The following is a 17,244-nucleotide window of genomic DNA, read 5'->3' on the forward strand; positions in this document are numbered from 1 at the left end:
AATAAGTGATAATTTAAACAAAAATCCCAAATTATTGTTGTAGAGAAAAGACATACCAAGATAAACTGCATTACTTGATTGGTATGGAATACAACAACAGCATAACACGTGACATTTAAAGAATTAATAGCAAAAGTCCGATTTCAGCAGCAATTAATAGCGGCGTTCAGATTTCAGCAGCAGGGTAGAGACCAAAAAAAATTCAGTAAAAAAGAAACAATAAAGCTACAACTGAAATTAAAAAAAAAGTATGATCAAACCAATCTAGAAGCCAAAACTATTCCTAGCATTACTAAATTAATAATAAAAAAAAAAACTCATAAATTTATAGGAAAATAAAAATGTAAATCAACATTAATATAAACTTAGCCACAAACCTAGATAAACCCGTACTGAATCAAACTGAACAGAAAACACATAATCCTGAAATCAAACCTCAGATGAATAAAATTGGAAAAAATAGTAAACTCTGGTACTTAGTTATTCTCAACAGCTTAATACGTGTTCCAATATTTTATTTTCTTTTTGTGTTGCGTAGGCTGCCTTCTTGACAACCAATGTGACAGCCCGTCCTGAAATATTTTATCGATAGCGTGAAATGATTTTTATACCCTTAAACATTAGATGGTATTGTGTGACATGCACTTTGGTTGTGGACCAAATATGTTAAGTTCTAATTGTTTGGACCCAATTAGAACTAAGTTTTCTTTGTTTTGGTTGGTAGCCCAACCTGGACCACACACACACTCCTATACCACTCCCGTTGACCCTCTCTCTCTTTCCCTCTCGGATTTTTCCATTTGTCCGTACACTCGTACAGTCATCTCCTCAACTCTCATCATCTCTCACGGATCAAGGTTGTTGTTGGTGTTTTTGGAATTCTTGCAAGTCTAGGAATCGAACCATAGCATTGGTTAGGCGTGAGAACTTCAAAAACTCGAGATATCAAGATGCCCCGATTTGGTGCACTATTCATCTAACATGATCGCGGACTTTTCTTCAAGTTTTAAGGGTCTAGGGAGCCTTATAATTGCTTCAAGAAGCTTAGGGAAAGGTTTTGAAGGGTTTTGGACGTCGGGAAGTCCAAGTTTATGGAGTTGCAGAGGTGGCCGGAGTATCGAAGTTTTCCCGGCGAGATTTAATGGGTTTTAGGACCTAAAATGGTAAGGATTTGTTCCTCTCATCCTAAGCTTCAATTTGGTACAAATTTCATGAATTTTGGTTGAGAAATGAAGAAGATTTGACGATTTGAAGTTTTTCATAGTTTCTAGCGATGGCGACGGAATCCGACGACTCATCGGAGAAGAAGGTGAATATTCCGTCAAAGTTGACGGAATATTCCTAACGGCATCAGGTATATTTAACGGCATATGCTTTTATTTAACGGAATATTTCCTAACGGCGTTAACTGTTCCGTTTGGTATGCCAGGCACGTGCATGGCCGCACATGTGGCCATGCCTTGGCCAGCGCGTGAGGGAGCGTGGGTGATCGGAAAATTATTTTTAAAATATGGGGTTGTTTGTGGGGTTGAGTAGATCACGTTGGTATATTCAAACACCCCAATTGAGCAATGTATGAGAAGTTATTACCTAGTTTTGGTTATGTGCTCTAAAATAACTTTTATATAGTTGTTTCGCATATAGGTGAGACCTATCCAGAGGACGAGCGCAATCAAGCGAGACTCGGGGGCTATGACCCTTTCACATATCAGTGAGTGGGCTTGTGATTTTTAGTATATACTTATATACGTGGTATTTTTCCCAGAAAATGTGCTTAAATGAAATTATGTTTTGAAATGCCATGCCTAGTGATTTATGCTTAGACTATGAATTGGTAGAGTATGCATAAATGTCATTTGACGTTATGGACACTCAGGTAAGTACCAGGTGAGTTGTAGATTGTTACTGTGAATTGATGATTATATGACATGTTGAGAGCTCATAAACCTGCACCCTGGTGTTAGTGCTCCCGCCCGTGGTTAGGGCACAGTCTTTCATGTGATGTTCATCTCGCGCACCATACGCTCACCTTGGATCCAAGTTAGGTGCACAGTCCTGTCGTACAGACCACTATAGGTGGTTCCGACTCGTAGGTGACCTGCGATTATTCGCAGTCTTCACATGATCGTAGCACTAGAGAGTATTTATTTACACCCAGTTTTGTCGTACAGACCACTTTAGGTGGTTCTGACTCGTGTGCAGGCATACTTGTTGAGCTATAGATTGAACCGTACAGGCCACTTTAGGTTGATCCGACCGATATGTTATTTCTTATGAGTTAATTCACCTGAGTTTCTTATTCAGTTATTTTGAGATATTTGGCATGGCATACTTTTGAATATTACTATTCTAAGCATGATTTTGAGATATGTATATATTCTATTTTCTAGGAAATTATACTGGTTTTATGGCGATAGGTTATTACTTTTGATAAGTGAAATGGTTTTGAAAAGCTTTGTTTTTGCCCACTCACACTTTCTATTTTGCCCCCCTCCAGGTTTTAGGCAGGAGTGCTTGTTGGTGGCTTACAATGATTTGACGAAGGTTCTGACAGATTATCACCAATGTAGTAGAATCACCTTTGGGTGTTGTATAATTAGTATTTGTCAAGTTGAACTGCACTTAGGGTACTTATGCTCTAGTTGTGCAATCACACTTAATATTGCACTTGCACCTTATCTAGTGCTCTAGTTGGTTTGGTTTTTTTTTTTTTTTTATTCGCATTCCTTATATTAATATTGCTTCCGCAATGTGCACATGGCTACGTCACCTTCACGTGACGGCCAGCATGCCTCGATCAAGGTCGAGGTGTGTCAACCAACACAACTGGAAGAAAGCTTTTGCTATTCTGCTGAACAACTTCTACCACCCTCTATCAATCTATATAAAACAATGTTCTCCAATATTTTTTGTTGTGTAAATACCTTGACACAACATGAATTCCCTAATATTTGTTTTCTTCATGTAAATAGCTTAGCATTTCACAATCTTTTGTGTCCAAATGCTGCTATCAATAAAAAACCACATGGTAAGTTCTAACCCAATTCATTTAAGCATCTAACAAAATGGTGATAACACACTAAATCAAACCGGTTACTCCTTCCACCCAATTTTTATCAAACATATAGAACCAAAGACCAATTGTTAAAACATGTTTAATAAGGGATTTATTTCTCTTGACCCTAAAAATTATTAAGCCTACGTGGCGCGCAGGCTGAGTAACTAATAAGCTAACTACGTCCATCGGTGTTTGCGGGGGTATGCCAACTCGTCGGCCAAGCTCGACCGTGTAGTAAAATATGTTGATGTTGCATTGAGTGCGCTGCTGACTTCTGAATCTCGCGACTACGGCCGAGGAAGGAACACGTCCCGGCCTTTGGGTTCTAGAGCCTGAAGACAAGGCTGCTAGTTCTGCGAAGTTCAATATCAAATTCGGCTTTCAATGTGCCAAAAGTAGTAACTTGTAACACCTCACTTCGCCGAAAAGGCTAATGAGATGACCTCTGCCAATAAGGATTCGAAAATCCTTCTCGATCGAAACTTGGATAGATAACCAGTCGGCCCTGTCGCAGTGATGTTTATCCAAATTGAAGATGTTCGCCGGTTGCCTTCACAGTGCTGTTTATCCAAACTGAAGACGTGTTGGCGAAAAAGAAAATAAAAAAAATCTCAAGATGTTTGAGAGGTTTCGCATAGAGCGAGGACATGCGCATGTCAGTTTGTGTGTTGAATTGGAGGTGGCTTGTTCGATGTCCATTGCCTCTGTATTTATAGAAGCAGATGTGTGGTGCGGCTTCACACTGGTGTAGGATTTGATTTTAATTCAAACTCATCAGCTAGAGTCCCAGTCAAAGACTTCTCAAGGTAAGCAACAACCTATCTTTTAGATGTCATCATTATTTCCTTATTTTATGCAAACAATTAGCATGCATCAACCAACCTGATGACCTCCACGGCGCTGGAACCAAAGCATGCAAATAATTAGCATGCAAGCCCATGCCTTAGCCATTCATTCCAACATGACTCGGCCATAAAATAGGCACCGCCAAAAAAACCTCAAATTCCAAGGGTGCAGGCCATTTGATGATCATGACTCGTGGGTTGCCTTCCATGTGGAGACCATCAAAATGTTCCTTTTTCCATGTCGTCTTATCCATGCAAACCATTTGCAAATCAATTGCAAATCCTCCTCTGCCATTATCACAAATTGTTGTTGACCTTGATCACCATTATTGCGCTATTTCACCTTTATCCGATACAGGTATTGACTAACCCATTGTATTGCTGTGTGAGTCGTACCAAACATCTCAAACCTGTTTGAACTATACTTCTGTTGGAAATATGATTCATTTCACTATTTATCTTTAAACAACCCGCTAGATATAGCCAATATTAGGCTTAGATAATCTAATATATATTAAGAGATAATATTATGCTTAAAATCACAATATTATTCCTTAATAACAATTGAAAATTATCTCAACCACTTTATCATCCAATGGTCTAGAACTTTACTCATATAACAGCCTTGATTGCACAGGCCAATAGTGTAAATTTGGGTCCAAACAATTTCAAAAAATTCCTTCAAATACATAATGTTAAATGGCAAGATATGCATCAATTTAGTTAACCAACACAGACATGTACGTGCACATGTTGTTCAGATAAAAACTAAAACAAAATTATCAAGACTCATTTATTTAAAAATTGAAAAATGATTATTCAAATTCATATTCATACAAAGTCTAATGCTGAAACAAAATTTACAACTCAATTAACAAAATTTGTCCAAGCACTTGCACCCCACTTTCCTCCAGATTCATCCCTTTTTTTTTATCCTTTTTCTGCTGACCACTCTTCACAATAATTCTGCACTCTTCTTTTATCTTTCAATTATTTCAATCAATCAAAACATCCTATCATATTTTTAGAAACACCTAAACAAATCTGAGCAACCCAAAATCACAAAAACGTCCAAACTAAAATTTGGGATCACATATTGTCAAGCACAAAACAACAAATCACAAATAAAAAACAAACTAAACATAGGATCAGCAGACACCATACCTTAAAAAACCTCTTCGAGACCAATCTCAATTCAATGATCGGAGATAAAATCAAAAGTCAATAATGTTAAGTTTTTGCACGAATAATCGTAAAATGACAATAAAACCATCGAAACCAAGCCGTTAAGAGTTTCGTTCAAATCAACACAAATCCGAAATAAAAACTCACATACAGCTGTTATAGAATTTGTTTGACGGTGATTTGAAGGCAGGCCATGCCCAGACTGGACTGAAAAGTTACCGAAAAGTTGGTCACAACTCTGGAATCGCAGACCGAAAAGGAGGGGTGTTCGAGGCGAGAATTTCCATGGGGAATGCTTCTTGGCCGACGAGCACACAGCTCCCCGAAAGGTTGGCGCCGATTGATGCTTTCTGTCGGGCTTCTGCTTTACTGGCGGGCTTGTCGGGCAAAGCCTGTCGGGCAAGGCTGAAAGAGAAGGACAGAGTTAACTTTGAAAGGTGCCTTTATGAGGCCTTAGGTGTAGGCCTTGAGACTCACGATCAAGATTAACTTTGAATTGCTCAGGCGTGCCACTACCATCTTCAGCATGGCAGATGTAGAACGGATGTTTGAGTTATTCAATTATATATATATTCGAGAGACTATGTTAGTTATTGATAGGTGCCTTTGTGAGGCCTTAGGTGTAGGCCTTGAGGCTTCCCATAAATAACTAACTTAGTACTCAAACACATAAGGTTACTTTTCTTGGTTATATAGGTCTTATAACCATCATACTTCTGATTACCTGAGCTCAAAGAGCATAATGAATCCAAATAGGTGCCTTTGTGGGGCCTTGAATAGGCCTTGAGGCTTCCCATCAGAACCCCTTCTGTACTCAATGTTCTTGCCCGAGAAATAGGATGAATCCAAATAGGTGCCTTTGTGGGGCCTTGAATAGGCCTTGAGGCTTACCATCAGAATTCATCCCGTACTCGAACGTTCTTGCCCGAGAAATAGGATGAATCCAAATAGGTGCCTTTGTGGGGCCTTGAATAGGCCTTGAGGCTTCCCATCAGAATTCATCCCGTACTCGAATGTTATATGATCATCATAATATAACAAAAATAAAACTAAGTGGCAGGTCGATTACTTGCGCCCCAAGTAACTTCGGACTTCTTGTTTATCAAAGCTTGTCGTGGATGGGTTATGTCCACATCAGGTTCTTTTTTATGCCTTAAGGCCAAGGACTTTTTAGGGTGATCAAATCTTATATGCCCGAGGGCTTAGAACTTAGATCTGGCTGGAACTGTGAAGACATATTCAAATCGGATTCAAGCGCTGAGAGAGTCTTTTAATAGCCATATTACTTGAAATAACTTGGATACAACTTGAAGTATATAACATATTGCTAGGCTAATGAATGAAAAGACAAAAACAAAGAAGGTCAGGCAAGGTTTAACCTTGTCGGGCAAGGCTGATCGTCTTGCAACTTCCTATCTTTGTGGGTTAACAGAAGGTTTGAAAGCTTAGAAAATGGGTTGGGAGGTGAGTTTGCAGAAAGAAAATCGATACTACAGCAGGCGTTGAACAGGGTAGCAGAGCTATTACAAAGGGTTTGTCTCGAAATGGATGAAGGCTTGGGCTGACTACAGCTTCGTTTTGAAGGTAAATCTGGCTTTGACTAGAGTTTGTGCTTTTGTTTGTTTGTTTGAGTGTCCTTGATTCTGACTTCTCTTTCTCCTTTTATAGCCACCTTAGCTTGGCCTCCTGTAGCAATAATCTTGCCCGAATGCAGTTTGAAGGATAGTGACTCATCAGCTATTTATTGGTACTGCCATCATAAAGTACTTTTGGGCTGATTAGCTGGCTGGTTTATACCACTTGGCCCTTGGGTAGGTGAACAAGTGGTGCAAATGATCTGCACCTAGTCGGGAAAGGCCCTTTCTGCTTTCTAAGTCTGGGCTGAGCTTTAGGCTTTTCCTTCTCTTTTTGGGCCAACTCCCTTCTAAGCCCAAAGTTTAAGTTTCAACCCAAACAGTGCCCCCTTCAATCAATATTCAGACTGGAATTCTAGGCGCCAATATTGATTGAATATCCGCATGCTTGTATACCCGCTCTTGGAACTTGTGTTTTTCTGGACATGAGGCCTACAACCATGCGTCTCTTGCTCTTCTCACGACCTTTGGGTTACCCTCTGAGGTTTCTATAAATTCATGTTTGATTTTGCCTTTTGCTCAGTCAACCAAATTCCTTCAACCTTTGCTTCAATTAACCCTGAGTATTTTTGCCTTCTTAGTTTTCTTCCCAAGACTGAGACATGAGCTCTTCAAGATTCAAATAGGGTTTCCTAAAACTCCCTTTTCATGAGAAAAAGAGTTTTCATCAAATAACCACTATCCCCAACACCCTTGGTCAGGCACCCCGCTATCTCCAACACCCTTGGTCAGGCGGTGCTCCCATGAAGACTTGCCTTCCCGCTCGTCGCCATGATAAGTCAGGCTTCACCATCATATATGGTGATGACTCTGCCTGAGGATCCTCTACCAGGCGCGTCTTGGCCGCACAACCTGATCACCTGACCGGATTCTACCCATGAAGATACCAGAAAACCAGCTGAGACGTCATTGCACCTGGAAGGAGTAGTACGTAGTACATCGGGATTGAATTGAATTTGTTGTAAACTTCACCAGTTTGTCGAAAATGAAATAAACAATATCTTAACAATCTTGTGTCTTTCTGTCTTCTTGAATGACTGATGAATATACACTATACTTTAGCATCCCGAAACCTGCTTTACTTTGCATCCTCCTCGATGTAACAATCCCTAACATCCCATAATGTAGGACAATACCTTTTCAAGAATTTAACATTAATGGGATGTTTCTGCCAATTCCCTTCGAGGTCCGCCAAGTAATATCCCCCTTTGTCTAATACTTGACTAATTATGAAAGGACCTTCCCACGTCGGGCTCCACTTTCCAAAGCCCCTAAGCTGAGCTCCTAAGGGAAGAACTGTCTTCCACACCAAATCTCTTTCCTTATAAGATTTTGCTTTCACCCTTTTGTTATACGCTCGGGCAACAGCTCTCTTTCCTTCCTGAATTTGGTTCAGAGCTTCAATTCGGGCTACATCTAAGTCTTCAATCCCTTGACACATGGCTTCGATGTATTCTTCGCTGTGTAACCCAAACTGATTTTGAATTCTGACAGAACTCACATTGATCTCCATGGGAAGCACTGCATCCTACCCGAAGGTTAGAGCATACGGAGTTGTCCCTGTACCTGCCCTCTTGGAAGTTCTGTATCCCCACAAAGTATTCCCTAGCTTTTCATGCCATTTTTCCGGACTATCTATCACCATTCTTTTGATAATGTTTACCAAAATCTTGTTGCTGGATTCTGCCTGGCCATTTGACTGCGGGTAGTAAGGACTGGACCGAATCATCTTTATTTTGTATTTGCTTGCAAATTCTTCAACTTCTTTTGAAATAAAAGATGGCCCTCAATCCGTCACTATGGTTTCGGGCACCCCAAATCTATGCAGAATCTTGGTCTCAATAAAATTTTTGACCGTAACTGAGGTTATGGTTTTTACCGCCGAGGCCTTCACCCATTTGGTAAAGTAATCCGTTGCTACAATGATAAAAGTGTGCCCCTTGCTAGAAGTCGGGTAAATCTGCCCGATGAAGTCCATTGCCCATCCTCTGAAGGGCCAGGGCTTGACTACTGGATTTAAAGGCACAGAGGGTACATGTTGGAGAGGACCGTGCCTTTGACATTCCTCACACCCTTGGGCATAGGACTTGCAATCTTTTTCCATGTCGGGCCAAAAATAACCATATCGCCTAAATAACCACCTCATCTTCGGCCATCACTCTCATGGACTCCTCTTGGCCTAAGCATTTCAATAATAACCCGTTTGGAGTCTTCCTTAGTAGGTCTTTCGCCCATAAGACATACTTAGTTGCTTGCTGTCTATTCTTCTTGCTGGTGGGTGAAGAGGGATCTTTCAAATGATGGATGATGGGCGATCTCCAATCTTCTATCTCAGTTTCCTGAACCATTACATCCAGGCTGAATCTGATGCGTAAAATAACTTAACACACAAATTAAACCCTCTTTTTATCAATTGTAGTAAAGTATGTAAGTAGGGATCGTTCTAGGCCGGGGATTAGGAGGGATTGCTAAATCACTTGGAAACTGACTTGAAAACGTAAAAACAAAGTTTAAAACACTAACTAGACTCAAAGAATGCAAAACTATACTTTAAAACACTAAAACAAACCAAAAGACTCAAAACAGCCCCTAAACACTCAAAACTACCTTAAAAACACAATCTGGGCAATTTTGGGACTCTCACACAAACTTGGACAAATTTTGGTTTTCTAATGAACTAAAACACTTAAAAACATAATCTAAGACAAGTTCTAATTAATATGACTCAAAGAAATAAGATGGGGTTGATTTTCGACGAAAATAATTAAATTAAGACAAGAACAAAGTAAACAAATTCTTAGACAAATTTAAGTGAATCAAAACACTCTAGCACACAACCAAAACAGAAATTAAACACTTTGAAACAATAAAGTAAAAGGGGGATTTTGGTTTTAATGAATTTGAAAACAAAACAAACTTTGTAAAACAAAACAGATTGTAAGTGAATTTGAATGAAACTTATGGATGGAAGATTAGCTAGGAGGTTCTTCTCCACATATGTCACACTTGCATACAAAACGATTTCCAGTTGCTTTTCGATAAGCTATGAATACTCAACACCCCAAATTAACCGTGAATTGCACTAATTAACCCTCAGTTTTTCCACAAGTTATTGGATTGGATGATTGCATACGACAACCCAAAACATTCCCTACAAGTTCCCTACATGAATTGCATAATAGAGATACAAGCAAGAATCATTAAGTTCTATGAAAAACATAAGCATTGACGAGGCACTTGTTACTATGATTTGCATGAAACTTATGCCAAGAATTTACTTAACGTGATTGTGACTAGCAACCTTCACTACTTGTGAATATAAGTTCATAACGATTAGGTGAAATTCCCTTATATTCTAGCATTAAATTCATGCATGAAAATTAAGCGTGCACTCTCAACCAACATACACAAATCATTTTTTATACGATCGGATAAGTAAATTGAATTCACAACTTATGAATCACAACTGGATGTAATCAAATCATATTGCAAGTATGAACATGGTTTCGAATCACCCCCTAACTAAGAGGGGTTTAGTTCCTCATACTCACAAAGCAAAGATACATAAAATTAGACATTAAAATCAAAGGAAAGAAAACACCTAAAATGCTCCAACTTGGGTAGCAAGTGCATCCAAGAATTCTCCTTTGCTTGCTTGCGGCAGATTGCTTTGTGGACGGATTTTTGGGTAGTTTTATGATGTAGAATGGATGGGGAATGGTATGGAAAGGTTTAGGGTAAGTGTGGAGGAGTGTTTGAGGGTTGGAGGGTGGTGGAGAACTAGGCAAAGAGGGTGGAAGAAGGTGGAGTGGCTGTTATGTTTTCTAGGCACTAGAATGGTGTTTTTGGGGTGTTTTGCTTCCTAGGGTGTGTATGGACGAATTTTTGTGATAAAATGATGAATATGGGGGATTGTCCTTTGGCCAAGGGGTGTAAACATGTATTTATAGGCCCCAAAAACCTTAGAAAATCAGGTTAGGTTAAGGATGAAATGCATGGCAATTTGTGTGTGTGGTGTGCAATGGTCCAAGGGTGAAAATGAAGTAATGATGCAAAGTGTGAAGGGTAAAATGGAGTGGTGTTGTAGCTAGGGAGCATGAATGATTGTGTACATTGCATAGAGATGGAAAGGGAGGTGAAATGTGTCAACAAATGGGTCAAAGGTGCAACAACATGTGTTGCACATGGCATTGGATTCCAAATGTGAATGATGGAGCATCAATTGGTGCATGTAATGGATGTAAATGTTGTCTAAAATCTAATGAGTGAAGGGAACAAGAGGTATCAAGCAATTGAGTGTAATAATTAAATGAATTGAAGCATGAAATCAGAAATTATGTAGGGGACAAGAGTGATCAAGCATGGCATGGGAATCCAAAGGGAATTCTATGTGGTTTGCATGGCAAGGAATGCAAGTTGGGGTGATAGATTTTTGGGCTGTTTTCTTCATCTTTTGGATCATAATTCTTCATATTCTTGGCCTCTTTAGTTCTCAAATTCGTCCATCCACTTTGGCCCATGCATTTGCTATCCATTCCAAGCCTCATTGTGCTCCAAAATGCTCCAAAATGCATCTTCTTACCTACTTTGTCCATAAAATCTGAAAACACACGAAAATGACTTTAAACATTAAAATAACTAAGGAAACACGACATAAATGCACAAGAACAAGCCAACTAAGTCGCATAAATATGCTCCTATCAGAATCCCCTTTCCAGGATAGAAGAAAGATTTCTCCTTTGAATCTCGACATCCAACCCATATCTTCTTTCCTGTATTGGCATGCCTGAGGCCAATTGCGCCATCTCATTAGCTGCTAGGTTGGCTCCCTTGGGAACATGACTCATCGATATATCAGAATCCCAATAACTCAACAATTGTGTGGCCGCCAAATAGTATCCGGCCATGGTGATATGTCTGCCCTTGAACTCCCCATTTAGCTGGTTTATTACCAATTCTAAATCACCAAACACCTCAACTTCCATTGCCCCCAGATCCATCAAGATTTTCAAACCAATTATTAAGGCCTCATACTCTGCCCGATTGTTGGTATTCCCTTGATAATCCAAGAGAAATGAGTAATAATGATAAATCCCTTAAGGGTTGATAATCACAATCCCAGCTCCTGAAGCCTTATGAGTATAAGAACCATCGAAATACAGCTTCCAATGAGTAATCCATAAACCAGCCATTCTTCTTATCTCCTGCTGGATCCACTCCTCTTTGCCCGAGATCCCTTTGCCTGGCGGGATCCAAACATTAGTAACTTCCATGGTTCCCGGTATATTGATTATCTCATCTCGAGATTCTTGATGCTCCGCCAAGAAGTCAGCAATTGCTTGGCCTTTTACTGCCCTTTGGGGGATATACTGGAAGCTGAATTCTGATAATGCTAGAATCCACTTCCCAATCCTTCCTGTTAACATTGGCTTTGACAACATGTACTTTATCACATCTGTCTTGGCGATGATGTGCACATGACAAGGTAACATGTAATGCCTTAGCTTATTGGCAGTAAAATACAGAGCTAAGCACAATCTCTCTACTGGGGAATACCTTGTTTCTACCTCGGTCAGAATTCTACTGAGGTAGTACACTGCCTACTATTTCCCGCCTTCATTATTCTGAGCCAGCAAACTCCCAATTGATTTATCTGAAGCGGAGATATATAGCTTTAAGGGTTTTCCCCTCTGAGGTGGTACCAATACTGGCGGGGAAGTCAAATAAGCTTTGATACCATCGAAAGCCTCTTGGTGCGGTGGTCCCCACTCGAAATTCTCCTTATCCTTCAGTCTTAACAAAGGAGTCAGCGGCTGGATTTTGCCCGCTAGATTGGCAATGAATCTTCTTAAGAAATTAATTTTGCCCAGTAGCCTCTGAAGTTGCACTTTGTTAGTGGGTGAAGGCGACTCCATTATTGCCCGAGCTTTATTTTTGTCCACTTCTACCCCTCTTTGATGAACCAGGAATCCCAAGAAATTGCCCGTTTTCACTCCAAACGCACACTTCTTTGGATTCATCTTCAATTTGTGGATCCTCATTCTTGTTAAAACCTGCCTGAGGTCTACCAGATGTTGTTCTTCCGTCTTGGATTTCACCACGATGTCATCAATATACACCTCCATATTATGGCTAATCAGATCATGAAAGATGGCATTCATCGCCCTTTGGTAGGTTACACCAACATTCTTGAGCCCGAAGGGCATGACCAGATATTCATATGCCCCTACATGCCCAGGGCACCTAAAAGCTGTTTTATGTATATCCTCCGGGGCCATCTTTATCTGATTATACCCGGCATTTCCATCCATAAAAGATAAGACTTTGTGTTTTGCTACTGCATCTATGGATAGATTTGCCATGGGCATGGGATACTCATCTTTAGGTGTAGCACCATTAATATTCCTGTAGTCAACAGAACATCGTACCGCTTTTGTTACGGCTTTTAAAACGGGTACAATGTTGGCTAACCACTCCACATATTTGGCTGGCCTGATAAATCCGGCTTTTACGAGCCTCTCAATCTCTTCTTTGACCTTCTCTTCTATCTCCTTCGACATCCTTCGTGGTGCTTGCTTAACCGGCTTATATCCTTCCTTAATGGGCATTCTGTGTTCCACCAAGGTTGCATCTAAACCCGGCATCTCAGTGTAATGCCAAGCAAAACAATCTCTAAATTCTTGCAAGAGACATATAATTTGTGCCCGATCCTCACTCTCCAATAAACCACTGATTTGTATTGGTCTTGGGTCCTCCTTTGTTCCTAGCTCAATAACTTCCAAAGGATCTTGGACCTCCGGTGGTGGCTTATCAGGTTCTGCACACAAAAATTCGACTAGCTCTAGGCTCTCGGGCAAGTCATCTAGCTCATCTAGGTCATATATACACTCGGCCATTTGAATGGCCCTTTCCAATTCTTCTTGACAAGATTCCTCGTTGCTTTCATCCTGGCTAGTTGAAGCTCCCACCTGCCATTCCTGCTCTTCTCTGTCTAAGAGCTCATTTTCTTGTCTTCTTCCTTTCCCATACACCAACAGTCGTTTAATCAGGGATCTGACTGCCATTACCTGATCTTTCCTTTTTTGTTCTATCATTGATGGTGTAGGGGTGATGGGATGATATAAGGTCTGTCCCACTCCTCTCTAGTAAGGAGCATCCCTTGTTCTAGGAGCTTTTGGGCCGTCACCTTGGTAGGGCGGCCGTTCTCATCTGCTCCCAAACACTTCAAGATTCCTACGTTGGGATTGTAGAAACTTGCTTCCGCTATATTGGCTGTAGGAAGAAATGGTCGTGATTCGGCCTCTACCATCTCCCAAAAGCCTGGCCCTTCTGCGTTTGCCTCGTGATACACAGCCACTTGTTAATGTAGGGTGGAGGGTACAGCAAGACTTTGGTGGATCCAATCTCTTCCAAGTAAGGCTCCATAGGTGGAGATGCAGTCCACCACAAAGAACGCCAGCATGATCTGTTTAGACCCCAAATCTACTTCCAAAGGCAATATCCCAAGAGTCTTGGTGATAGTGCCCGAGAAACTAGAAACTGTGAGGTGTGTAGGAATAAGATCCTCTGTGCCTCTCCCCAACTTTTTCATCTGCTTGGCTGGTAATACATTAACAGCTGCCCCTCCATCAATCAAAATCCTTTTAAAGGGCACTCCCTCCAAATGAGCTGTTACATATATGGGCTTTAGATGATTGGCAAGTGAAATGTTCAGGCGACTGAACACCATTTTGTCTGTGTAGATCCTTAAAAGACCCTCTTTGGATGCTTCAGATGATGCAGCTTTTCTCGACTCTCATTTTTCTGCTATCTCTATATTAACATGAGCCATCATTGGCTCAGTTGTTACATAATCTCCTTCCATGGTGGCAGGCTGATTAGGTTGGGCAACAAACATAGCAAATAGCACATACGCCATGTTTATATGAAAGTTGCTAGGCTCTGGCAATTCGTCTTTTTTGCTCCCAATCTGGTCCATGAACTCATCTAACCCCGCCATAGCATCTGGTGAAAGCAATGGTTCTGGTGCCCCCTCTAGCTGATTCACACCTGAACATGTTATTTGTTTTGGAACTTCCCCGAAGGGATCCTCTAATGATAGAGAAGGTTGTTTTTTCTCAGGGGAGACAGTTCCAAAGCAAATAGGCTGCTCTGCCTTCCATCCGGGACTCGGCACCATAACCATATCTTCTTGAGCTCTCCTCAAGATTCTATATTTCCCAGGGTGTAGGCTTTGTGGCACATGATTTCCTTCGCCTTCAATCTTGTTGTTAGCCTTTTCCACCTCCTTCTTACTTCTCCAATGGAGCTGACTGCTCCCCCCAGATGACGTTTTCTCTAACTTTTGATTTTTGGAAGCTTCCGACGTCGCTAGGATTTTCAAGGAATTCATGTAGGCTTTGTGTTGCCTCTAAACCCTTCTGACCATGGAGGCACCCATTTGCTTAACGGGCTGTCCATTCTTCCTGACCACATACCATTTTAGCCCGAGGCGGGCAGGATTATCTTTTGTGACGGGGTTTGTTATCCTGTCATTCCTCCTGACCTCTCTTCCCATATGGCCGTACTGAGAGTGCCCTACACTTCTCTTTTTTGGCTTTTTGGCATCTTTATCCTCTGCCTCCTCTGAAACTTCATGGTTACGAAATATTTCTGATAAAGCCCTTGGTTGGGAATCGCCTCCTAACCGCTGAAAGACACTTCGGGAGGTCTCCCTTCCTTCAGTCCGCCGAGTTTTCTCTTGTGCCTCTTTTCTCTTTTGTTCTTCATTCCTCCTGATCAGTTCATGATTTATGAGGGCTCCTGCGGGCGGTATTTCGAGTTCACACTCGCATTGGCACTTACTGCACAGCACCCTTCCTTTGAATATGGTGGCTTTTGGATATTCAGGCAAGTTAACCCTCCTTTTATGGGTTTGTCAACCAGTCTTCTTTCTTCTTCTCTTGTGACCTTCTTTTTTCCCTTCTCCGCCCAGGCCATACTGATCATATTTATAGAGGCCTCTGAGAAGGGATCCGTATGTTTATCCGTCACCGCAACTTCTTCTAGTTGATTGGTTTTAAGCCCCATCTTTTCCCTATCATCTTTCTCCCCAAGATGAGGTAAAGACATAGGAATAGGTGGTCTTAGAACCGGGTCATCTTTTTTTCTGGAGCCTGCAAAAACATTCTCCAGTCTTTGTAGCATGTGCAACAAAGCAGTTTAGAAATCTTATGATCCTTTTGACATATTGCTTTGATCAAAGAATCCCACCGGGCATGCCAAAACTATGTTCGAGGCGGGAATTTCCGTGGGGAATGCTTCCTGGCCGATGAGCACACAGCTCCCCGAGAGGTTGGTGCCGGTTGATGCTTTCTGTCAGGCTTCTGCTTTACTGGCGGGCTTGTCGGGCAAAGCCTGTCGGGCAAGGCTTGTCGGGCAAAGCTGAAAGAGAAGGACAAAGTTAACTTTGAAATGTGCCTTTGTGAGGCCTTAGGTGTAGGCCTTGAGGCTCACGATCAAGATTAACTTTGAATTGCTCAGGTGTGCCACTACCATCTTCAGCATGGCAGATGTAGAACAGATGTTTGAGTTATTCAATTATATATATATTCGAGAGACTATGTTAGTTAATGACAAGTGCCTTTGTGGGGCCTTAGGTGTAGGCCTTGAGGCTTCCCATAAATAACTAACTTAGTACTCAAACACATAAGGTTCCTTTTGTTGGTTATATGGGTCTTATAACCATCATACTTCTGATTACCTAACCAAATAAGTGCCTTTGTGAGGCCTTGAATAGGCCTTGAGGCTTCCCATCAGAACCCTTTATGTACTCAATGTTCTTACCCGAGAAATAGGATGAATCCAAATAGGTGCCTTTGTGGGGCCTTGAATAGGCCTTAAGGCTTCCCATCAGAATTCATCCCGTACTCGAACGTTCTTGCCCGAGAAATAGGATGAATCCAAATAGGTGCCTTTGTGAGGCCTTGAATAAGCCTTGAGGCTTCCCATCAGAACCCCTTCTATACTCAATGTTCTTGCCCGAGAAATAGGATGAATCCAAATAGGTGCCTTTGTGGGGCCTTGAATAGGCCTTGAAGCTTCCCATCAGAATTCATCTCGTACTCGAACGTTCTTGCCCGAGAAATAGGATGAATCCAAATAGGTGCCTTTGTGGGGCCTTGAATAGGCCTTGAGGCTTCCCATCAGAATTCATCCCGTACTCGAACGTTATATGGTCATCATAATATAACAAAAATAAAACTAAGTGGCAGGTCGATTACTTGCGCCCCAAGTAACTTCGGACTTCTTGTTTATCAAAGCTTGTCGTGGATGGGTTAAGTCCACATCAAGTTCTTTTTTATGCCTTGAGGCCAAGGACTTTTTAGGGTGATCAAATCTTATATGCCCGAGGGCTTAGAACTTAGATCTGGCTGGAACTGTGAAGACATATGCAAATCGGATTCAAGCGCTGAGAGAGTCTTTTAATAGCCATATTACTGGAAATAACTTGGATACAACTTGAAGTATACAACATATTGCT

The 17,244-nt window shown here is 41.2% G+C and overlaps 3 protein-coding genes across 3 annotated transcripts; all 3 read right to left on the reverse strand.

The window, feature by feature from the left end:
• Window positions 1-7,501: 7,501 nt before the first annotated feature.
• LOC139187828 (uncharacterized) lies at window positions 7,502-8,235 on the reverse strand. Its single transcript, XM_070804432.1, has 2 exons — window positions 7,859-8,235; window positions 7,502-7,637 (listed from the first exon to the last, which is right to left on the reverse strand). The coding sequence occupies exons 1-2, from the start codon at window positions 8,233-8,235 to the stop codon at window positions 7,502-7,504; spliced, it is 513 nt and encodes a 170-aa protein (XP_070660533.1).
• Window positions 8,236-11,422: 3,187 nt separating this feature from the next.
• LOC139187829 (uncharacterized) lies at window positions 11,423-12,163 on the reverse strand. Its single transcript, XM_070804433.1, has 2 exons — window positions 11,872-12,163; window positions 11,423-11,778 (listed from the first exon to the last, which is right to left on the reverse strand). The coding sequence occupies exons 1-2, from the start codon at window positions 12,161-12,163 to the stop codon at window positions 11,423-11,425; spliced, it is 648 nt and encodes a 215-aa protein (XP_070660534.1).
• A 1,919-nt stretch (window positions 12,164-14,082) lies between these two features.
• Window positions 14,083-14,451, reverse strand: LOC139187830 (uncharacterized). The gene has a single exon (XM_070804434.1). It carries the CDS (start codon window positions 14,449-14,451, stop codon window positions 14,083-14,085), a length of 369 nt encoding a protein of 122 aa, XP_070660535.1.
• Window positions 14,452-17,244: the final 2,793 nt, after the last annotated feature.

Source organism: Malus domestica, chromosome 09 (genome assembly GCF_042453785.1).
Source record: "Malus domestica chromosome 09, GDT2T_hap1".
In the NCBI taxonomy this organism is placed as follows: Eukaryota; Viridiplantae; Streptophyta; class Magnoliopsida; order Rosales; family Rosaceae; genus Malus; species Malus domestica.